Source organism: Podarcis gaigeae, assembly GCF_964106915.1.
Source record: "Podarcis gaigeae genome assembly, chromosome: 6".
In the NCBI taxonomy this organism is placed as follows: domain Eukaryota; kingdom Metazoa; phylum Chordata; class Lepidosauria; order Squamata; family Lacertidae; genus Podarcis; species Podarcis gaigeae.
In genome coordinates this window covers 40,686,568-40,711,228 of record NC_139682.1, presented here as the reverse complement: position 1 = coordinate 40,711,228, position 24,661 = coordinate 40,686,568, and the positions used below count along the sequence as shown (strand labels likewise).

Genomic DNA, 24,661 nt, shown 5'->3' with positions numbered 1-24,661 from the left:
CACATGTTGGCTGGCCTGGTATCCGTGCCCCCTCCCACCAAGGAAGGGTTGGCAATCTCCTCTGATTTGCCACACTGAATGTGACCATTAGTGAGGAACTCCTGCCAGCGCTGCCATCCTGCAGAGGAGGATGAGGGGTATGTTTCTGTTTTGTTGAACACCAGAGGCACTTGGAAAAACTGGCCGGTCTTGCTGCTTTCTTGGGTGGCTCTGGAATCAATGCAGCCAGAAGAAAAGTCCCTACCCTGTCTTTAAACTTGACAGAAAGGTAGGACTCTCCCTAATTCAGGACCAGTGGCCAGAAAAATCTGCAGTCACCAATGGCAGGTGCATTTGTGGACCTTTGATCTTTCCTTGTGTCCCAAATCCTTGCTCCTCTCTGTCCACGCACACTGTATTTTGTAAGGTTGAATGCTATCCCTATTTTACAGCTAGAATCGTTGAGTCACATCAGGACAGAACCTCTCCTGCTTTCAGCTTAGCATTTAATTGTGAAACTGGGAACAGTTTCCAGGCATCACTTTCCAAAAGAAGGTACAATTTAGCATCAGAATCTAACTCACAGAGTGTTCCTTAGTTGCTTGGATTGTTCCTTCGTTGCTGTCCTGCCTCCATGTTCTGCCCATCTTTCACATAGACAGTGAAGATCACCAGAGCATATGTCTTTTGAGAACACAGGGACTGAATGCCCTCTGTAAGCACATCCAGTTACCTCACACATGCACAACGTCCTGTGCACTGAAGATGGTGGTATAGCCACACTTGCATCACCATTGTCTTCCTGAAGTTATTTGCACCATTAATAATTTCACTCTAAATAAGCTGGTTCAGATATAACTACTCAATTCTGTTTTGAAAGAGTTCATGGTAATATTGAATAGCTGCACAGAAACGGGTCTGTGTAGGTATTGCCAATTTTGCGTGTCTTGGGGCATCTCTGCACAGCCCATGCCCCCATCCAGGTGCTTTGACATGGACTTGAAGTGGAAGAAGCAGCACTTTTTTTCTTAAAAAATGCTTAGGGGCACTCTCATTTTCCTACTCATATTGAAATATAGCCCCTCAATGAGGTCAAACTTAGATCCACAAAATGTTTAGGGGTATGCGTACCCCTGCGTCCCCCCAGCAAAAAAGCATGGGAAGAAGTAACCTTGTGGTGTAAAGCTGGCTCCCTTCACACTCACCCAATACTATTGCAGCAGTGACACCGTCTTAATTGTGCTAGCTGAAGTCCTAGTTCATACTGTTTGCAGCACATCATATGTCTGCACCTGATAGACGCACAATACGCTAGTCACTTGGATCACAGCAGCAAGAGCACTTCAGTTGCTGAGGATCACATATAAAACGCTTTGCAGACCTAATGAAATAACACATTCTAACCCACAAAGGATTTGTGTGCCATTAAAAGTTGCTTGTTGGGAGTTTTTTTGGAGATAATGCACTAATAATAATAATAATAATAATAATAATAATAATAATAATTTATTATTTGTACCCCGCCCATCTGGCTGGGTTTCCCCAGCCACTCTGGGCGGCTTCCAACAAAGATGAAAGATACACTAAAATGTCACATATTAAAAACTTCCCTGAACAGGGCTGCCTTCAGATGTCTTCTGAATGTCAGGTAGATGTTTATCGCTTTGATATCTGATGGGAGGGCGTTCCACAGGGCGGGTGCCACTACTGAGAAGGCCCTCTGCCTGGTTCCCTGTAGCTTGGCCTCTCGCAGTGAGGGAACCGCCAGAAGGCCCTCGGAGCTGGACCTCAGTGTCCGGGTAGAACGATGGGGGTGGAGACCGAGGTATACTGGACCGAGGCCGTTTAGGGCTTTAAAGGTCAGCACCAACACTTTGAATTGTGCTTGGAAACGTACTGGGAGCCAATGTAGGTCTTTTTAGACCAGTGTTATGTGGTCTCGGCAGCCGCTCCCAGTCACCAGTCTAGCTGCCGCATTCTGGATTAGTTGTAGTTTCCGGGTCACCTTCAAAGGTAGCCCATAGTGATGGGAGAAGCTTGTCCCAGGAAGGATGCTAGAGGGTTCTTACTGTTAAGAGTTCTAATGTGCTGTCAGAGGTGCAGTGTGTGCCTTGTTGCTGGACATCATAAGGATATTTTCTCATTCCTTTGTGTAGGCCCTTCATTTCTTTGTGGGCTTTGGTGCCCTGCTGAGCCCTCTGATAGCCGACCCTTTTCTCTCGGACACCAACTGCATCCTGACAAACAGCACAGCCACTGGCAGCAGCAACCTCCCTCACATCCGGAAGTCGCTCGTCCCCCATCATCCTGGAAACTTGTCACACTACGACCTGCCAACAAAAGGGCTGGTGGTGACACGGGTGTCTTACGCCTTCTGGATTATGGCTTTGATCAACGTAAGTAGTGACACCCTCCTCCTGGCTTATCATTCCAGCCCAGTGCTTAAAGTGGTTTGACCAGCAGGGCAGTGGGGGGGGGGATGTGTCTCTTGGCCGGCTTCTTCAGAGGAGCCCACATAAGGCGGTGTGTCAGGGAAAGTAACTTGATTCCACTTTGCACGTCTAAAACCATTTTTGGTTTTATGTTGGCACCAAATCAGCTCTTCTGTCTTCCTGCCTTCATTGTTCTCTCATTAAAGTGAAATAGTATTGAAAGAAATGGTAACTGCAACAGAATGTGGCAGTGTGGGATGCTGCTGTCCAGGATTTCAGCCACTGTGTTCCATCATTCGTCGTTCTTTCCATTATCCTTTCCCACATCTACCCACACACCCCATGCAGCCAGTCAGCATTCTCAGGCCTCTGGGCTTGTTCAGTTCTCATTGGGCCATTTTGAAAGTCCACACCAGGTTTATTTATATATATATATATATATATATATTTGCTTTCGTAGATTTTCACGGGTACAGGAATGCAGGTTTTGGTGTCCTCGGGTGTCTTCCCGTGTAAAAGTTGGGGTGTCTAGGCGACGTTTCGACGAGGTCTCACTCGTCATCTTCAGGCTGGTGCTTTCGGCTATATATGTATATATATATATATATATATACATACTTCTGCAAATCTTTGGGCTTTAATATTTTATATTTTTTTGTATTATGATCAATTAAAAACCACTTTGATACTACCTTTCATTCAAAAATATCAAGGTGGTTTACAGCCATCTGAAATACAATCAATACTTTTAAAACCACAAACACAATATAGTCAATACCCGGCTAATATCCACCTATTACCCAGCAACACACAGCTACATTGCCCCCATTAGCATTTCTGACTTGATTTCAGTGGCTAATGGAGGTCCAAAGAGCAAAGAACTGATCAACCACTTTTGAGTGGCAGCACAGGTAGTGATAACCTTGGCCTGCAAAACACTAGAAGGAATTTATTTAGACAGGTGGCACAGACAGGCATGGCAAATCAGCCTCCTGGGAAAGTTGACCCTTGTTATGAAGGTCTCTAGGACAAAATAAGCATGACAAACCTATGGCACAATTTTATTGTGTACACATACCATAGGAAACACAGGCAATCACCTCCCTTAGCATATAGAAGGCTTTGGACATACTGATATCAGGGGCATTGTTGCCTTTCCGCTTTTCTTCCTGCTTTTGGAATTGCCTGTGTGTAGCTTCCAGTCTTCCTGCTGGTTAGCATGAATCAAAGGGGTCTGTGTTGCTTTGGACGTATGGTTGTGTTTCTGTTGGGGTGTGAATGATCTGCACATACATGCATGTGCAAAAGCAGTTGACGTGAAACTCGAGTGCAGCCTTCCCCATCCTGCTGTAGCCTCCAGACAGTGTTGAACTCCGTCTCCTGTCAACCCCAGCCAGCATGGCCCATGCTCAGGAATGGTGGGATCTGTAGTTCAGCAAACTTTGGGGACAAATGCTCTAGAGAGGGGGCACTACAGCCCTGTTCACCAAACTCCTGCCGAGATTCCTCACAAGCCATAAGTGTGGCAAGCTTTTGTCTGGGAATCAAATGGAGAAGTGGAAGGTTTCCACCGTCTCTGTAAAAGTAGGGATTCTCACAAGTTCCCTTCTCCAGGAAAATTTGGTACTGCAGGCAGAGAGCCACCCCATACATTTAAGCACACCCAATGCAAGTTAAAAACATGTGATTTCCCCCAAAGAATCTGGGGAATTAAGAGTCTTCCCCTCACACAGCTACAGATCCTAGTACCCTAAACAAATTACGCTTCCCAGGATCTTTGGGGGCAAGTCATGTGCTTTACATGTATGTTTAGGTGTACTTTAAATGTATGGTGTGGCTCTGCATCATTGAGTCTCAGCAAATGTCCTTAGTGCAGCCTGGCTAAGCTGGGTGGTAGGAACGCCTCCATCTTGAACATTTTCTTGTATGGTACAGCCTCCACTGTGAGCATTATGCATGGAACAGCTGTCACACATGCCTCTTGGTTTCCAAGATGATAATACTCACTATGCTGGGTTCATGATGAGAGGTAGGAAAGACTTGGGAGACAAATGGGAATATTTAAGGAAATGGAAATGCTTTTTTTAAAGCATCTCTGTTAGTAAGGTTCTTGCTGGTTTTTGAGTGTCAAGTTCAAGCAGAGAATCTCTCTTCTCTCTATCTCTTCTCCCTATCTCTCTTCTCTCTAGCCTCATTCCCTGTGCTTTGCAGCTAGTTATGAACTAAACCAGTTATTCAAGCTCTGTGAGAAGCAGGGCAAGATTCAGAAATACTACTGCCACGTTACTGAGAAAATATAGGTGTAAACTAAGCAAACAGAACAAGAGTTCACATTTAGCGAAAGGCTTTGTTTTCTTACATCATTGATTTGTCCTCTCCTTGCCAGCTTCTCCTTGCCAGCTCTGGCACTGAACCTAACCTGGCTGGCCCCCTAAGCTGCCTGGATGGGAGACTGTTTGGGAAATAATATAAGCCACACTGAGCTTCTTGGATGAACAGAAGGATGCAAAAATGGCATGCCAGAGTTTTTAACTAACTGGCTTATCAGGATAGAATAAGGTCCCTGGTCTCACTGCCCAAATTGCCCCCTCCTCCTTTTGTCACACTGGGAAGGGGAAAGCTACAAGAACGAGCTAAGAATAAGCCATGGTTTCTTCTTGGCTTGTCCCTGTTGTTTGTTTGAGAAGAGCAAGCAAGGAATATTGGTTTGCATGTAACAGTTTGTTCCCAGCACAGCAAAGGAAGGGTGGCTATCAGTGATCTGCGCAGTGTTCACCAGCATGTTTGCTGGTAAGATGCAGATTAACTGTGCCTTATGCTTATGTGTGCCCTTGGGTTATTGTGCACTTCCCGTTTCCTTGACTGCTGAGAAGATCCAGGGACAGGGCTGTCTGGTTTGGATGAAAGAGCATCAGAAGACACGGGGTATCTTTGCCTCTATAGTTTTACCTAGAGCAAAAATTACAAACAGTGGGTGTTCCTATGAGGCAGCTGATCTGCTGGCCCACATCGCATCTTCAAGGTGAGACTCCCTAAATCAAAAATCGGGTTCCAGCTGTTGCCAAACTACAACTCCCATCATCTCTGGCCATTGTCCATAGCAACTGGGGCTGGTGGGACTTTGAGTCCAACAGTGTCTGGAGGGCCACAGGTTCCCCATGTCTGCCCTATATCCCAGCTTTAGTGAACTTGTAGTTCATTTTCTTCTCCATGCGCGCACACACACCCAGTTTCTCTTGCAAACTGATACCTGTTCATGTGCAGACATACTTCTGCCCTTTTCTCTTAGCCAGGATGGGGGCAGGTGAAGTCTCTTTCTCCAAGACCTGGTAGGTGTCTCATTCAACCCAGATTTCTGACCGTCTTTTGACCATTCACTTGCAGGAGCTAACTGTTCTGGGCAGAGAGCCAGCAATCTCTGGCTAGTAGCCATAACAATATTGCATTATTAGGTAATTACTGTCTGAATACATTAGAAAAGTATTCTGAATACATTTTGGAGGTATTCTGAAGCAGCATTTCGGTACCAAATTATGACTAAACTTCAGCAGCTGAAGTAATTTTTTCTGGGTAGCATCTCCATAAGTTCTGTTGCTAGAGGGACAGTTGGTTATATTTATTTCCTCCTGATATCATAAGCCTCATCTTTTTAAAGATATCCCATACAATATGCTTGCATAATTTTTTAACACTTCACAGCCTCTGCAAGGATTTCTAGCCCTTGGGTGGGCGTTGAAACTTCTATTTTCTGCCTCGCCTGTGAAATATTAGAACCACCTGCTTGTATGCCAGATCTGATGTAGTCAAGCTAAACATATGGAGCTGGTTGGATAAGGAGGACATGAATGTTCTCTGCCTAAAGATAGGCTGGTGAAAAGCTCCAGCCTGAGATTTTGCAAAATGCAACAGAAGCACTGTAACCGGGTTCAGTGAAAAGTGAAAAATCTCTGGTCACAGAGGAAAGAACAGGTGAAAAATGGGCATCAACAGTCAACATACTGCATGGAATTTATTAAAATGATGTGAATTATGTAGCTTCTCTTTAGTAGCGAAACACAAGGCAGTTTACAATATATAAAACATAAAAATATGTAAGATAATGACAAACAAAAACAGTTTAGAAGGCCACTGATTGCTTAATTAGCCCATGGCCTGGTTGTAGGGGAACGTTTTTGCCTGACACCTAAAGATATGTAATGAAGGTGCCAGGTGAGTCTGCCTGGGGACAGCATCCCACAAGCAGGAAGCCACCAAAGAAAAGGCCTGTTCTCATATTGCCGCCCTTTGTGGAGGAGGCACATGAAGAAGAGCCTCAGGTGATGGTTGCAAGGTCCGGTTAGGCTCAAGACACAGGAACTACTCAATACCATTGCTCAGGGAAGACAATATTGCATTGGATGGCTCCTGCATCTAGCAGAGCCTTTGCACAGCAGCTTTTGAGACAGAGCAGTTGTATCTGATAAGTGGGAACTTAAAATTTCAGCAGTGGTACTCTTAAAGGTCCACAGTCATTCTTAAATTGCCCGAGTGCTGGTTTGGGGCAAGGTTTGTGTGTAAGTTCATGAACCCTCTCCCCTGGTTATAGAAACGAGCAGTTGCAGCACTCTTAAAACAGGTCTTGGCTAAAAGGAGAACCTGCCGCCCCATGAACTCAGAGACTTTGTCATAGTTGGCACCTGAGCACGGAAACACTTGACAGCTGTGCTGAAAATGGTTACATTTTTCTTCCTGTTACACCAACCTGTTAAGTAATAGAACCTGGAGGTGAATGCTGCAGATGACAGCAAAAAAGAGCAACTGGGCTCATCTCAGTGTGTTGCGTGAACAAGCAAGTCCTCCTCTGTGCTGGCTGATGTGCAATTCAAGGCAAGCCTCTGGGGGTCTTTCTAAAAATGGACCCTTGTCCCAAAGGCTTTTGTTTGTTGAAGCAATGGATATGGCCATATGTTGGTAATGAAGTAATGAAGACAACAAGGGACTTTTAAAATCTGGGGTGATAGTCCATAGAAATCTCTGTGTTTGGGGAACTCAGAAGCTTATACAGTCATACCTTGGAACTTGGACATTTTTGCTCCTGAATGCCGCAAACCTGGAAGTGATTGTTCCAGTTTGCGAATGTTCTTTTGGAACCCAAAGGTCCGATGGGACTTCTGCGGCTTCTGATCGGCTATAGGAGCTTCCTGCAGCCAATCAGAAGCAGCAATTTGGTTTTGGAAGTCGAACGGACTTCCGGAATGGATTCCGTTCAACTTCCAAGGTACAACTGTATTTATATTTATAACCTCACTTCTTATGGGGATATACTATATCTGGGCTATTTTCCTGAAGGCCAAACACGCTAATAAACTGGGTGCATTGTGCTGAAAAATATGGCCACATATTGGTAGAGGCACCTTGAAATGGGATCATGACTTATTTAGAATTGGGACAGAAGGCAGGAGGTACTAAGTGAGGGTGGGGGTGCTAGTCTTCTGCTTACAGTAGACAAACAAGGCAAGATTTGTACTTTTTTATACAGTGGACGCTTGGGTTGCGAACGTGATCTGTATGGGATGCACATTCGCAACCCGCAGCGTTTGCAACCCGCATCTGCGCAGGTTGCGATTTGGCGCTTCTGCGCATGCACAAAGCGCAATTTAGCACTTCTGCGCATGCCAAAACATGGAAGTAACCGCCAAAACATGGAAGTAACCTGTTCCAGTACTTCTGGGTTTCGGCGGTCCGTAACCCAAAAAAAATGCAACTTGAAGCGGCTGTAACCCAAGGTATGACTGTACTAGCAGCAAGCTTTTTCTTGAGCAAGCTTGGAGGTAGAGCACTAAATAAAAACAAATGGGTGATGGGTCAAGGGATATAATGGGAGAGGACCAGTTCAGTATGAGAGTATCTGCTTTGCATGCAAAAGGTCTCAGGTTCAATCCCTGGCTTCTCCTTTCCTCTAATAGTTGTTTGATATGCAGAGATTTATCAAATGAAGATATTCTGGAGCTGGCTGTAGGAAAAGGTTCACCTGCCAGAAGAAAAAGCTAGCCAGAAGAAAAAGCTGGCGACTGAAGTTGCATCACTCAGCCCCTGATGATCACTTGAAAACTACCCAGTTTGAGGCACCCCTAGATTTGTGTGTGCGTGTTTATCATGTCCAATGTGCATGGCTGAACACCACTAGTGTTTTTAAAAATTTGGTGTGTGATTTACTCCTAGCGGCAGATGTGCGACCCACAGAACCCTTGATGTTCAGATGAGCAATGTCACCCAAGTGCGAAACTGCTAGTTTTGTTAGAGATGCAAAGACCTACTTACTTAAATACTATTATACTTTTCAGATCAGATCAAATTAGCTGTTTGGACCATATGCCAGCAATAACAATAAATACTTGTTATACGGCATACCAAATGTGAATTCATAATTAAGCCAACCCCCTGCATCCACAGGATAGGAAAACCTCTTAGATGAGCATTCTCTGCCGCAAAGATATATGAGAGGTAGAGCCACCTTTTCCGTGACCTTTTCCATCAATGCACAGGCTGGGTTTTGCTTCGCATTGTGGGCAGAGCATTTAGCCATGAAATGATTTTGCTGTTTGTTTAGGCTGGTGAGGCCTGTGCCAAGGCCTCGCATTAAACAGTGTACCAGGAGGTCTAGTATATTACCCCAAAGCAAGCATGCCGAGTTGTGAGATCCTGTAATAAAATGCCTTGGCCCTGCCTGTGTGTATCTTGGCAGATGAACCCAGCTGTGGAAGCCAAACCAGCTCATCAGCACCATTCAGCCTCCCCTCCCTCTTTTCTTAAAGGTGAAAAACACAAGCAGATATTGAAAAGGGATCGTTGTGCCCGTGAAACACTTGGATGGGCTTGGAAGAGGGATTTCACCCAAGCATAGTATTCAGTTGTCCATTCATCTGAAATTGTGCTGCAATAAATCTGTTAAGTCTTTCAGGGGCCACAATATTATTTTATTTTCCTTTTTTTAACAAAGAAAAATAAAGAGTTGCCTGCATGGAAGCTTCACTCCCTCCAAGTGGAGGCCTAGCTCCCTTGCCCCAGATGTTTTGAGTGGGGGTTGTGCTTATTCAGGAGGGGAGAGGAAAGCACAGCACTCTGCCCATGCTCAATAATATTTGTTGCTTTTTCTTAACATTTGGATGCCTTCCTACCAAGTCTGAGCTCAACTTCGCAAGCTGCATTTTTGCACTTGGAACTTTGCAAAATAAAAATTGCATTTGCAAAACTGATCCTTCCACCTGTGTGTTTCCAGTTTGGTTGATCTGTGGATTGTTTCTCCTCACCTGCAACATGGCTGCCCCAGCACCACTATTGCAGAAGGCAATAGTGCTCCCACTATCTGGGAGGCAGACTGCCACCTGCACATTTTCCCTTGAGTTCAGGATAGAAATTGGCTGAAGTCATGTGCTCCTTATCTTGCCGTGTGGCATGACAGTTCAAATGCTGGACTAGATGTAAAGGACACCTGGGCAGTTAAGTCCAGTCAAAGGCAACTTTGTGCTCATTATGGGGTTGCGGTGCTCATCTCGCTTCAGGCCGAGGGAGCCAGAGTCTGTCCACAGAAAGCTTTCCGGGTCATGTGACCAGCATGACTAAACTGCTTCTGGTGGAATGGAACACTGTGACAAGTGCTAGAGTGCAGAGAAATGCTGTTTACCTTCCCGCTGCAGCGGTACCTATTTATCTACTTGCACTGGTGTGCTTTCGAACTGCTAGGTTGGCAGGAGCAGGGACATAGCAAAGGGAGCTCACCCCATCATACAGATTCAAAATGCCAACCTTCTGATCAACAAGCCCAGGAGGCTCAGTGGTTTAGACCACAGTGCCACCTGCATCCCAGATGACACCAATATTCAAATCTTCATTTGTTAATGAGGCTGGGGAGGGGGCAGGGAGATCTTGAGCCTATCAGCCAAAACTACCAAGCAGGTCTGTTGGAGGCTAAATTGAGAGGGGAAGAGAACAATGTACAGTGTTCTTGGAGGCAGGGTAGGATGGAAATGAAATAAATACATAAATCACAGCCCTCTGCATTATAAAATTGCTTTGGGCATAGTTTTATGGAAAAGCAGGACCAAACAACAACAACTGTTGACTAAATATTAATTTCTCAATAAATACATGATAAGTACCCACACTCTTCTGAGAGAAGCTGTCTGTGCAGGTATGCAAGTTTTAGATCTCATTTGTTCTCATAGCTCTACCAGCAATAGCCCCAAATTTCCCTTTAAGTTTTAATTCCTGGAAAAGGAGGATATATGACAACCATAGAATGCATTCTGCAGCTTTGTTGATACTTCTGAAGTTCTGGTACAGTAAGCCAGCAACCTGCGCACATTGAACGTGTGCATTTAGTTTTACGTGTGTGGCAAAAAGAAATTTAAAGGGGTTGGGGTTCCGGGGGAAATGACGTTGGCAATCAGAGCTGCCATTGCACCCAATGAATTTTGACTCTACACAATTTTGGCTTTAGGCGCGATCCACAGAATGTAACCTCTGGGTAAGTTGCGGGCTTACTGTAATTGTGGATCAGGGTCAAAGTTCTGAGGGGGGTTTTCAGCGTCCTGACTATTGGCTGATAGTGGGATGTGTGCAGAAACTTTCACCCCAAGGAATTCTGGCAGTTGCAGCTTCAGGGCTCAGAATGTGGCTTGCACGGGCAAAAGTTGTGCCAGGTGCCACCTGCAAAATGAACCATGCAGAGCTAGCAGACAGTAGTGCTGAAGGTTCCATTGGGGTCACTTTTCCCCCCTAAGAGCAGCATCCCATATTTCAGCATAGGCAATATGGCTCGCACTCCCAGTAGTGTTTGCTGCTCTGTAGGCAGAAAAGGAGCTTGGGCCGACAACAGATTAGCAGACACTGGAGGTGCATCACAAGCTACTGAATGCTACCTTTAAAAATTATCATTTCAGCTGTACTGCATCAGCACTTAAACCAGAAGCAGGAGACGGTTGTGCATGTAGGGTTTGTGTGTGTGTGATATCCGTAGACTGTAATATCTGTGCTGCATGTGTTCTCTCTAATTTGGCTTTGTTCATTTTTAGAGGAGCTAGCAGAAGAAAAGCTGTAGCAAAGATTCTAATTAACATTTTCTTGCTTTTGAACTGGACTAACATGCTGACCCAGTTAAGCAAATCACGGCAATTCCGGGATAATCTTCCAACCTTTGCTCACAGAGGTGACACTCTAGATGAGATTCCTCTTCACATATTTAATTATCTGTTTTCTTTAAAAATCCAAGCCTTCCATTTGTCTTGAGTTTTCCATTCTTGGGAGCCTGAGATTGATTTCCTCATTTTATTCTGGAGCATTGCGACGACTTGTGTGCAATTCAGAGACCAAATCTTAGTTATATCCACAGGGATCCCACAAGAAGATTAATAGGGATATTTTGTATGCTACTTCAATGTTTGATAGTGCTTTCTCCTGGCTAGAACTCACCTTTGCAGCATTTGCAAACAAAGTCACTAATGCCATTTCGCAGAGGGCAAAGTAAAGGCTGAGACAGTAGGGGAAATACAGGATACCGGCCTTATACATGTCTAGCCTGCTGTTCTCCCAAAGGGCAGCGTGAGGTCTGTTTATTCTGCTCTGGTTTTCATGGCCATTAACGCAAACTGCTCCTGACCTCCGGAAGGATTCTAACTATTAGGGGAAAACGTTTTTTCTTCCATGGGACCAAACTGGCTGTTCTTGTTCCTATTGTTCTGTGAACAATGGAGGGCTCTTAAATGAATTCAGCTGAGGAGGGGGAATGAAGAGGGAGCAAATGCTCCATACATTGAAAGAATACCTCCAGCCAACAAAAACCAGGAAATGTGCACTTGCAGCTCCTGCTCATTCACAGAGGAGAGCAAAAACAATATATGTGAAGCCAGCTGTTAATGACAGACGACCTGGCTTCTGCCATCAGTCTGGTGGGGAGAGGAGGAAGACGGCTTCATTTATTCCTCTCATACCCCATCACCATCCCACACATGAAAGAATACACCCCAGTAGATGTTAACTAAAAGTAATGTGAAAGCACTGTGACATTTCAGAGTTTTAAATTCATATTTTCTGTTTTGGTACTGCAGAGGAACAGCAGAGGGCGCTGCTTCTGTGTACCTGAACACAGAATTACACAGCGGTCTCTACAGTAAAGCAGGACTGAATTGTCCCATGTGAAAGCTTAGGCAACGCCTGTTCAGATTTGTGGGGAGAGAGGCGAGGCGACACCGTGGCTTGTAAGCCCCTCCTTTCCAAATGTGTAGCTTCTCAAGGCAGTTTGGGCTGGACACAAACGCTGTGGGCATCTATGCTGCTCGCCTACCATCTGCTGGCAGAGCAAGAAATGGCACTGCATTCTGGAAATCAATGTAACAGCTGAAAACGGGTGTATTCTTTATAACTCACAGGGAAAGTTGGGTTTTAAAAGGGGGAATGAGCCATTTAGTGGTGGTGAGCTGCAGAAGGATTTCTTTCCATAAGATGTCTGAAATGTTATGTTCTAGGTTAAGTTTTTTGCAGCTTGGCTTGCTGGGATTCCCAGTATACCAGGGTAGGGCTGAGGGACCTCTTTCTTTCTTTCTTTCTTTCTTTCTTTCTTTCTTTCTTTCTCTCTCTCTCTCTCTCTCTCTCTCCTTGTGCAGTGGGTGGGGGTGTTATTGTTACAAAACTGTTGATTTTAAAGATTTATAGCCCACATTTCATCAATTCAGCTACAAGCAACGTTGCTGGACTCGCAGCTCCACTGTGAAACAGAGTGCCAGACTTGGACCTGGGAGGCCTGGGTTCAAATCCCTGTTCAGCCATGAAACTCACTGGGTAGCCTTGGGCCAGTCACTGCCTCTCAGCCTCGCCTACCTCACAGGATTGTCATGAAGATAAAATGGGGAGAGGAGAGCTATGTACATCACCTTGAGCCTCCTTGGAGGGAAAAGGTGATATCTAAACGCGGGTGGTGCTGTGGGTTAAACCACAGAGCCTAGGATTTGCTGATCAGAAGGTTGGCGGTTCGAATCCCCGCGACGGGGCGAGCTCCCATTCCTCGGTCCCAGCTCCTGGCAACCTAGCAGTTTGAAAGCACGAAGTGCAAGTAGATAAATAGGCACCACTCTGGCGGGAAGGTAAACGGCATTTCCGTGCGCTGCTCTGGTTCGCCAGAAGCGGCTTAGTCATGCTGGCCATGTGACCCAGAAGCTTTACGCCGGCTCCCTTGGCCAGTAAAGCAAGATGAGTGCCGCAACCCCAGAGTCGGTCACAACTGGACTTAACAGGGGTCCCTTTACCCTTTACCTTTAAATACAACAGATAAATAACTCCAATCATTCCTGACCATTGGCCATGCCAGCTGGGACTGGCGGGAGCTCAGTGGCATTTGGAGGTGCAAAGGTTTACAAGCTCTAGCTTTGAAGATGTGCCCTGAATAAATAAATAAAAATCTGAGCCAACAGCAGCCCCCTCCCGTGGAGAAGGGCAGATATCAACCCTAGGGGTTGAAAATTGTTATAAGACACACACCGTGCGCCCGGCTGACTTTTCTTTTTGCCTGTTGTTCTGCAGCTCCCAGTCCCCTTTGCAGTCTTCCTGCTGCTCTACAAGGAGAGGCTGGTGCCTTGGTGTCAAAGCGGCAGCCCCCCACTACTGCCTGCGGATGAGCTGGCACTGGAAACGCGGATAGCCGACCGGGATGACTCTTCCACCTCCTCGCCAAGAACTCAGCCAGAAATAGGTGAGAGCTGCCAATCCGGGCTGTGCATGCAGAGCCCATTGCCATGGTATCAGAGCCTTCTTCTCTCCACAGGTTGTAGCGAGAGGGTGTGTTGTTTTGCTGTGGGAAAGGGATGAAGCAAAGCACAGAGTGAAATATTCTGCATTAAGCTTCCCAGGTTTTTCCTTGTCTGTGGCTACTGCCTTGATGGCTGTGTTCTACCTCCTCCGACAGAGACAGTCTGCTTCTGGCCGGAAACTGCAAGAGGGCAAAGGGTTGTCAAGCTCAGGTCCTACTTGTGAGCTTGCCATGGGCATCTGGGTGGCCACTGAGACAGCGGCGTAGCAAACCCCTGAGTACTAGGCTAGAACCCTATTTGTGCTATCAGCTACATAGTTTTGGTTATGTTCCCAGAACACATATAAAACTAAGGAAGCCAAATCAGTTCAAATAGGTTGAATCCTATTGAATATTGTACATTATTTGTCCTTGGCTTCTGTTTAGTATTAGCTCTGTAGGCAATGAATTGAAACTCCTGGGGGCAGGTTTCTCTGCTGGCGTTTACCCAGGACTCAGCTATACAGCTGCAAATAAAACGTTTTAAATCTGTTTTAAGTGCAATATGACACTAGATGGCGATCGTGAGCCTTATAGAAAATTCAATGTATTTTTAAAAACGCTTTTAAAAAAAAGCATTTTCAGAATGATTTTTATATGTTTGTAGATTCCACCCCAGTTTGTAGCAGAGAAGGAATGTCAGTGTGATTGCAAAAGCTTCTCACCTGTCCTGCATTTAATACCAGCCTTTGTTCTGGTCCATGTTAAGGCCTTTGTCAAATTGGGAATGATCTTTTATGCCCACTCTGGCCTCCTAGCAAGGAAGGTGTTTCCTTCTGGGCCAAGGCATCTGTTTCCCTGCATTGCGATAACTCCCATGAGCAAAAGGGAAGCAATTATCTCACACACAGAGTGGTTTGAAGACGAAAAGCAGCCTGTCTTTCTGCCAGGAAGGTTATTACTGGAACTCTGAAAGAAGCAACTTCTGTGCGCCTTCTAAAAATGTCTCATTTATTTATTTGGTGGCTTTTGCTGTGGTGTGTAGCAGCTTACAGATGCATTTGCCCATATGCATCAAGAATGCCAGGTGTTGCATATTTCTGTCGTTTTCTATGCACACACACTGGGATGCATTTATATACATGCAAACATTTCTGGCTGCTCTTAACCCCACAAGCCATGCAGCAGTGAGATGGAACACATTATTATTATTATTATTATTATTATTATTATTATTATTATTATTTATTAAATTTGTATACTGCCCTTCATCTGAATATCACAGGACATTTTACAACGTAAAGAAAATGAAAACACAAAATACATAATAAAAGCAAAAGCAAAATAAACCAATAGACCATCTCCCACAGACACATTTTTAAAGGCCATAGAATATTAATGCCCATTCCACTTTGGTGCATGTAGAAAACCAGTAAAATGGTGGTATCTGCCTTGGGGCCTCGCCTCCCATAGTGCCAGCTGCATCAGACCAAAGGTCCATCTAGTCAAATTATGGGCAGCCTTTATCCTGCCAAGGACTGCATTCCTTCAGAAGTAACCTGTCAGAATAGAAGAAGACATCTTTACCCTGGTATGGCTCCCTTTATCACATAGACAGCCCAACAAGACAACAACAAGAATCCACCAACAGCATATGAATCAATATGGCTAACCTGATCCAAAAACACCCACTCACCCCACTCACACATGAAAACAAAGTTCACCACAGCCAATCACAAACGAACAACCACACCCTAGGCCAACCCCAACCTCTCTCACCACCAAAGGAACACAAGCGAATAGTAAAGAGAACCTGCACAAGCGACGCTGACACAAAACCCCACACATACATTGAGCAGAATAGAAACATTGCAAATCTTTGCTGCAGAGAGAGAGACCGTTTGGGTACCCAAGAAGCTTCACTACTCTTGTGTGCTATTGTTTTCTCTACCCAGGGCATGAGGACCTCTTTGGATGCTGCCAAAGCAAGAACTTCATAGGAGCTCCTTGCTCTTACTTTGCTGTCCATGTGATGGGTGCCCTTCTCCTCTTTATGACCGATGGGATCCTGGTAAGAGCAACAATTGAGGAGTCAGTGTCAAACCTACCCAATTTGCACTACTGGGGCACTCCAGATTCCCTAGAACGGGCTGAACAAGTGCTTTCAAGACTGTCTTTTACTTGATCTGTGTAGCTTGGCTTGAGTGCTCATGGAGAGCTTTCAGCTAAAAACATGTCTCCCTCCACCCAGCAGGTACTGCTTTAGTTCAAAGCTCATGGTCTTTCCTGCCTTCTTTTGATTTAATCTCACCTAAGAGTATGAGGAATTGGCCCTTTGTTTAATTGGGCTGTTCGCCCAAGATTGGCACTGCAGTTGCTCTCTTACACTATATGTTGAATTCTCACCCACTTAAAGTTGAGGACCACCCCACCACCACACACACCTTTTACAATTTTATCCTGTACGCCTTTCATGGCCTGAGAGTGTTAAATATGATGAACTACAGCGGGCAGCCACTCTTAAAACCACAAGAAACAAGGCCCAGAGAATTGTAACTACTATTGGCTGATCTCAAATGTCCCTTTGTTGGGCAGGTTGGTGGAGTGACTGCTTTTCTGGTCAACTTCAAGTACTCATTATCCATTTGAGTCTGGATTCTGACTTTGATTTGGAACTGAAACTGCCAGGGTTGCCCTGATAAATGACTTCTGCTAGGAGAGGGGGGGGGGAATGCAATGTAATTCTGTTGATTCTACTAAATCTCTCAGCAGTGCTCAACACCATTGGCCATGGTTTCCTTCTGGAAAGGGTTTCTGACTTGGGGATTGGGGACGGATGTTCCACTCCTACCTGGAGGGCCCATTCTGGAAGACAGAATTGCAAGACTTCTGGCCCACAGCATTTTGGGGCAGAGGTCCCTCAGGGATCCATTCTGTCCCCCCCCCCATATGTTCCAGCATTTTTATGAAGGCATTTGAATGGAGTTGAATGGAGTCCTCCACCTCTGTCTCTTCCAGCTGAATTGGAAGAAGCGTTTATCTGGGGTTTGGAAGCACTAATTGACACTCATTCCTGATAACACGGAGGTGTGCTGTGTGGGTCAGCAGTTTGTCTGCCCAGGGAGGTGGTGTTCAACCAACTTTGGTGAGGACTGTACTATCTGTGAAGGATAAGGTGCCAGTGTGGGAGTGCTGTTAGATTCATCTTTATCTCTTGGGCCTCCAGGATCATGAGTTCCTTCTGTTGGTTGTGGCTAATCCACCAACTGCAGTCCTTCCTGAGTAGATACAATCTTGACCGTTGTCCATGCCCTGGTAACTTTGAGGGTGGGCTGCATGGGCTGCCTTTGAAAACTGTTCAGAAATTGCAGCTAGCCCAGCACACTAACTTCGTTTCCTAACATGGACTGAGTGAAGAGCTCACATCTGGCTGCACTGAAACACCATCCCTGACTTCCAATGAGATTTAAGGTGCTGGTCTTAACTCTCAAAGCCCTTCATGGCTTAGGACTCAAATATTTTGTGGGATTGCCTTGTCCCATCTCAATCTGTTCATTCGCCAACATCCCCATCACAGGCCCCTGCTGTCTGAAGTGTGGTGCGTGGTTACTGCACAGATGGAGGGCCTTTTCTGTAGTGGCTCCTCATCCTTGGAATGCCCTTTTCAAGGAAGCCCACCCAGAGACCTCATGACTAGAACTTAGGTGCCAGGCAAAAGCATTTCTGTTTTCTCCAGGCTTTTCAGAACTGCTAAGGCAAGCATTCTTAAACGCTAAAAAGTAAAATAAATTTAAATGCACTATTGTGATTTCAGTTGGTTTTAATTTTGTATATTGGTTCGCATGTGTTAGTAAACCAATTATTTTACATTATGCTTTTTCATTTCTTACTGCTGTGTGTGTGTCCTGGGAATATAGATCTATATTGGAGGTTTGTGTGATATATAGATTATGTAAGTAATCTGGTCTCTCCTGCAGGGCGAGTATTCTGGGTTTGTGTACAGCTATGCTGTGGAGGAACCACTCTCCGTGGGACACAAGGTGGCTGGTTACTTGCCCAGCCTCTTCTGGGGATTCATCACTCTGGGCCGGCTCATCTCCATCCCTGTGTCCTACAGAATGAAGCCAGCAACTATGGTTTTCATCAATGTGGTATGGCGATATCTTCTTCTTCTCCCTCTCTTCCAAGGTAGCAGAGAGGCTTATTCTGGCTACGGCATGTCTGGCAGACCGGTAACATGGATATAACCAGCGATTGGCACCCTCATTTGGAAGCAAGAGCGTAGTATTCTTGCAGCTGAGAGGAATGCAAGCATTCCTGGTTAGAGCAGGAATGGGGAACCTGTGGCCCTTCAGACATCACTGGCCTCCAGCTCCAAGCAGCCCCAGGCAGCTGAACAACCTCTGGGTGGCCCCAGGCTCCCTACTCCTGGGACATTTCATTCAGAGAACCCTGGAAGTTGTGCTGAAGGGGGGGGGCGACTGGAGATCTCTAGCAAAGCAGTCTCCTTATCCTTGCATGCCTTCCAATTCCAGGGTTTCTTGAGGGAATTGTTATTAGGGTCAGGCGATATCTCAATATACTGTCTTATATCGATATTAAGAGCAGTTTGTGATAACAGGTTTTTTTTAAAAAAAAAAAAAATACCTGGCAATTACCTCATGTTACGTTTGCTTCATGTTACGTTTTTTCAGATTGCGCCCCGCAGCAACCTGGAAGTACCAGAAAGGGTTACTTCCAGGTTTCACCACTCACGCATGCACACAAGCACCAAATCGTGCCGCGCACATGCACAGATACGACGCTTTAGGTCGCGGGCTTTTCATGTTGCAAACGGGCCTCCGGAATGGATCCCATTTGCAAGTAGAGGTACCACTGTATATTGTGAATCGTGTGTGCGTGCTTGTGTGCAATAGTCAAAAAACATGATACAGTGGTACCTCAGGATGCGAACGGGATCCGTTCCAGAGCCCTGTTCGCATCCTGAATAGAACGTAAGATGCGACTGTGCGTCTGCAGGTCACGTTTTGCCACTTCCATGCATGTGTCTGCACATGCGCGAGCGGCGAAACCCGGAAGTAACGTGCTCCATTACTTCCGGGTTGCCGCAGAGCGCAACCCAAAAATACTTATCCTGAAGCATATTTATCCCGAGGTATGACTGTATTGCAAAAATTGGGAAGCTGGTGCTGCTTCCTGTCCTGTGCAGCTGTTGCTATTGCTAACTCTGCCTTGGCTACATTTCTGTGCGTCCTGTAGCGGCGGCAGCAAGCTGATGCAAAAAATTCTCTTTGAGAAATTGTGTGCGCACTGCAGGGTAACTCTCTGCCATCTCCCCTGCCTGCCTCCCTCCCTCCTCAGCGCTCTGTCTCCCGAGCAGGCGGAGCTTGACAGCCTCCAAGTGGGAACTTCCTCCCTCCCTCAGAGACCCCAGGTTCTTGTTGAAAGGCAGTCACCAGGCTGGTAGGTGGGCTTAGGTAGAAGCATGGCTTCTGGATCCAAGCCCCTTCTCTCCTCCTGTTCTCACGTACAAATATAAACTGGGGTAAAAAGAAGAAGAAAAAGAAAAACACACTGCTCTAGCATAAAAGCCGATTCCCTCTTTCCCCTGTTGTGTTTGTGGGTGTGCGATTGTCTGTGTGTATGTCTCCCCCCCCCCCCACGCTTCTATTTGTGTGTTTTGTGAAGAAGCACTATACCTAAAAAATTTTTTTAATTAAACAGCCTCTCTCTGCTGGCAGGCAGCAGGTCGTCTTAACTTTACTATAAAGTATTTATCTCCCCCGCCCCCCGCCCCCGCTTCCCCTGTCCCAAGCAAGCTGCAGAGAAACTGCAACCACCAGCAAACACGTTTATTATGCCTTAATCTTATATTAGGCAGGAATCGATTTATGCCACAGTAACTGTGTATGCTCTTACCCCTGAATTCCACGGGGCTTCCTCCCTGACCCTGACAAGCGTGTATAAAAATGCAGCCTAAATTGGTTAGTCTCAAAGGCCCTAACTATGTAGGACTGTCAGCAAGGGAAGTAATAAGCGTCTAGTCCTTAAGGAAAAGAGCATCTGCCCCCCCCCCAAACTTCTTGTCTTCTGCATCTTATTTTCAAGAGTGTGGAGTAAGGTGGGAGGATATTATGTGGACTAGGACCTTGGAGACATAAATGAAGCTCACTGTGTGGCCCTGAGCCTAACCCACCTCAACAGATTGTTGTGAGGTTAAAATCAGAGAAAGTAAAGCATTAATGCCACCTTGAGCTCACTGGAGGGAAGGTAGAATGTAATACACACACACACACACACACACACACACACACACACACAAATAAGGAGTACAGCCAGCAGTGCAGACACGCAGAGTAGAAGCAATTTGCTGTGTCCTGGGTTAGTGAAATGAGCCTGCTCTTTGCTCCCGCTGTGATGTCTGCTGGGGACATCAGATACACTAGTTGAGCTTGGTGGCCATATCTGTAAAATCAAAGGGGGGTTTTCGATGTGCTGCACTAGTAGCATCAAGTGGTGATTTTCATGCATGCAATGGCTCAGATCAGCCGCCTTCTGCTAAAGCTCTCTTATCTCAGACACTCAACGTGTGTCTTTTCTGAAGCATTTTCCATGTGCAGCTGGGCATTATCGGGAGACAAGATACCAAATGATGCCCACGTGTTTGTGAATCTCTCCAGAGGCAAGGCTCATACAGTCAGGGGTGTGTGTGTGTCCCGGTGGCAGTGGTGGTTACTCAAGTCTTTTTAGCTGAGCGCAAAAAAATTCTTACTCCATATTTAATTTTTTTTCTCTCCATTCCTTTTATGTCATTGCAGCTTGGAGTGCTTGTAACATTCTTCCTGCTCCTGATCTTTTCCTACAGCGTTGTCTTTTTGTTTGTGGGGACTGCCTCCCTGGGCCTGTTCCTCAGCAGCACTTTCCCTAGTGTCCTGGCCTACACTGAAGACATCCTCCAGTACAAAGGTAAACCAGGTCTCTCCTTCTTCTTTCTTTCTTTCTACCAAGAAAGAATAGCTTCAACAACCACAATAAAAGCAGAGCCCTTTAAATGAGGGCCATGCTTTTAACTTTCCAATAAAAGGTAATCCCTGGTTTGTTTTTATTTTATTTTTTGTCACAAGCTAAGCAAACAACCAAATCCTCTGTGTATTTAACTGTAGGCAGTCTGATGCTGCTGGACTACAACTCCCATCGGTCCTGACCATTGGTCTTACTTGCTGGGACTCATGGGACTTGTAGTCCAACAGCATCTGAAAGGCAACAGGATGACGACCATTGTCCTGTTATTTTCACTGGAGCTTACTGCCAGGGGAATGTGCAAGGACGACTGCTTTAAGCACTTGGTTTATCATAAAAGAGCAACGTTCATGTATCTTACTTGCTCGCATAGGAAAGCCTTTGTCCTTTCCGTCGGCATAGCATTTGTACCACAGACTTCTGCCATCTACATTTGGGTGCCCTCTTCTGTTTCATATTTTATCACACCCCCGGGGGGGGGGAAATATGTGTATATTTAAAAGCATTTCTATACCACACAACATTTCAAAAATCTCCAAGAAACCTTTGTATCTTGCTCTTAAAGATGGGACATGTGCATCTTGCTGCATCTGTTCAGTCTCCTTTATCTGCTTCTTGCAAAAGGTGTAACATGGTGCCACTTTCATTCCAGGCTGTGCCACTACTGTGCTGGTGACAGGAGCAGGTATTGGAGAGATGGTTCTGCAGTTGCTGGTGGGGTCGGTAAGTGTGCAGAATCCACCAACGCCCTGCTCTGTGCTCTGTGGCCCTCCAACTGTGGTTGGATTCTAGTTCCCATAATTTCTGACCAACTTCAGTTATCCCTAGCCAGCAAGCTGGTGGCCAGGAATGATGGGAGTTGGGAGTCCAGAATATCTGAAGGTCTGCAGGTTCCCCATCCATGGTCCAGCAGCTCAACATGAGACTTTCCCAGCCTTATCTACAGAAGCCAGCAATTGACCCTGGGACCTTCTGCATGCAAAGCATGGATGCTATCCTGTGTACTTGTTCCATTAGTGCAAGGATTTATACTTGTGCAATGCAACTTCTCCTCTTCTCCCTCTGTCTGCACTCTATGCCCTCCCCAAATCTTTACGAGAGGGTTGGGGGAAAACTCAGCACAGATTGGGGGCGGACCTAGGGAGGTAAGCAGGAGAAGCTCCATTGTGCTAATGGAATACATTGCTTAGCACTGCTTTGGCTACAACCCTGTGTGTCCCACCACTGTCCTGACATGCTTCGTAATGTTAATGGCTGTCTCCATCCAAATACTCCTGCAAGAAGGAACTCAACATGTATGGAAATGCTGCTCATGGTTTTCTGGAGTTTTTAGAAAGCCAGGCTTGTTCTGAAGCAAAGGGCAAGTGATCTGTTTCTAATAAAGTGTGAAAGGAACAGAGGAAGCAACCTTCTGCCAAGGCACTTTGTCTACCTAGGCCAGGATTGTTTGCAGCTCTCTAGGGTCTCCATAGGAATTAGTCCACACCCCTTGCCACTTTTAACTGGACTGAATCTCTTATCTGCTGTATGCAAAGTGTATGCAGTACCACTCAAGACAGCTATCACCTGGGGGCCTCTCGTGGCAGAACATGCAACCTGCAGCTATCCTCATGTCATCTGTCCTGCAGCATAGAACCCTGGGTGGTATTTTAAGCATGCCCCTGCTTGGGAAGATGCACTTGTCCAGCTTCTCCATCTTGCCTTCTTTCAAACCCTTGAGGAAGGCACCGTGGTGTGTGCTCAAATCCCTCAGTGGCATTTGGGGTGGGGACAGTCTTTCTCACTCAGCCTAACCTACTTTGCAGGGTGGTTGTGAGGATAAAGCTGGGGGGTAGGACAGAGGCGGAGCTAGCTGCTCCAGCACCTGGACCGGCCCACATGCTATGCACTCGGGGGCGGGGCGAGCATCCCACAGGGGTGCAATGGCTATATCCACCTCTGTCCCACCAGGGGGGTGCCACCTGTGGCGATGTCACCCCCTCTCAGGGATGACACCTAGGGCGGACCACACCCCCCACACCCCCTTCCTCCACCAGTGGGGTAGGAGAAGAACGGCGTGTATTACCTTGAACTGCTAGGAGGAAGGGCAGGATACCAAATTAAGAAATCACACAGCCTCCTCATCCAGTGGGTGAAAACAAAGTTTTTGTGTTTTGAATCAAGGCGTTGCATAGAGTGACTCAAGACACCTTTGCGGTTGAAAGCTAGGCAGTACATTTCTTGAACTCCTGCTCTTTCCCTTCTGAGATAGGTTTTCTGGCAGGTAGACACCCTAGGGAAACAGATGGCATCTGCTGCTTTCTCTGAAGGTCAGACAATCTGTCTGAAACAACCCACTCATGGGAAATGGATGCTATCCAACCCCCGTCAGCACGGCTGGTGCACTCTGACATTATTCCTCTGGCTCCCAGACCCATTCAAGGCAATGTGTGGCTCTCATTAGGTGCGAAGGCTGCCCTGAACCTTGCTGTTTTTCTTTTGCGACAGATCATTCATGACCAGGGCAGTTACAGTTTCCTAGTGTGTGGGACCATCTTTGGAGCCTTTGCCTTCGTTTTCTACATCTTCCTTCTGTTTTCCCACAGGATGCACCCTCAACCCCAATCAGGTAAGGACTGCCAGCCCATTATCCCAACCTCTCCCCCTTCCTTCCACACTTCTGAAAAGAATGGAAGAGGGGGGTACAACATTAGTGCAAAGCAAGCCAGGGTGTCTTGCTCCAAGGAGAAAATGCAAGGAAGTGTTTGCTTTACAGCTGCTTCCTGCCTGTTCTTCCTGCCTGGCTTGGCCCACAATGATCTGTCTGGCACCCCGAACTTTACTTTCTTTACTGTTGGACAAAGAGGCTAGGGGGTGAAATAAAGCGCTTTTAAAAAACAATATAGCAGGAAAGTGAGGGTGGAGGAAGAGCTTAAAAGGTGCTAAATCACGTTTTAAAAACAAGCATGAGTCAGCTTTCCTTGCTTAAACTGCAAACAGACTTCAACATTTTAAAGCCAGGAGTAGCCAATGTGGCATCCTGGAAATGTTGGGAATTCAACTCCCAACAGCCCCAGCCAGCATGGCGGACGGTGGGGGATGATGGGAGGTGTAGTCCCAACACCATCTTGAAGGCCACAGATTAGTCATCCTGTTCTTAAATCCTAAGCTGGGAGGTAGTGGTTAAGGTGCTGCACTTCCACATGAGAGACCAGGGTTCAAATCCCCCATTCAGCCATGAAGCTCACTAAGTTGGTGACCTTGGGCCAGTAATCAACTCTCAGCCCAGCCTACCTCTCAGGGTTCTTGGGAGGCTAACATGGCGAGGGGGAGAGCCATGTACACCACCCTCCAGCCCTTTGGGGGAGAAGTAGGATATCAATGCAGTAACAACTAAATAAGCATGGTTTGTTTTACCCACACGTTACATGCTGGTGCACACAACTCACCCTGTAGAATGGGGAAAACAGGCCACAAAGCTGTCAACTCACCA

General features: G+C 46.2%; 1 protein-coding gene across 1 annotated transcript in view; it reads left to right on the top strand.

Moving 5' to 3' along the window:
- Positions 1-24,661, top strand: part of MFSD4A (major facilitator superfamily domain containing 4A) — a 43,713-nt gene that overhangs the window by 16,879 nt on the left and 2,173 nt on the right. The window contains exons 3-9 of the mRNA XM_083745575.1: positions 2,136-2,375; positions 13,965-14,133; positions 16,125-16,240; positions 18,147-18,320; positions 20,988-21,135; positions 21,842-21,912; positions 23,677-23,797. Coding sequence (XP_083601701.1) covers positions 2,136-2,375; positions 13,965-14,133; positions 16,125-16,240; positions 18,147-18,320; positions 20,988-21,135; positions 21,842-21,912; positions 23,677-23,797 — 1,039 coding nt within the window. The remainder of the gene's footprint in view (positions 1-2,135; positions 2,376-13,964; positions 14,134-16,124; positions 16,241-18,146; positions 18,321-20,987; positions 21,136-21,841; positions 21,913-23,676; positions 23,798-24,661) is intronic.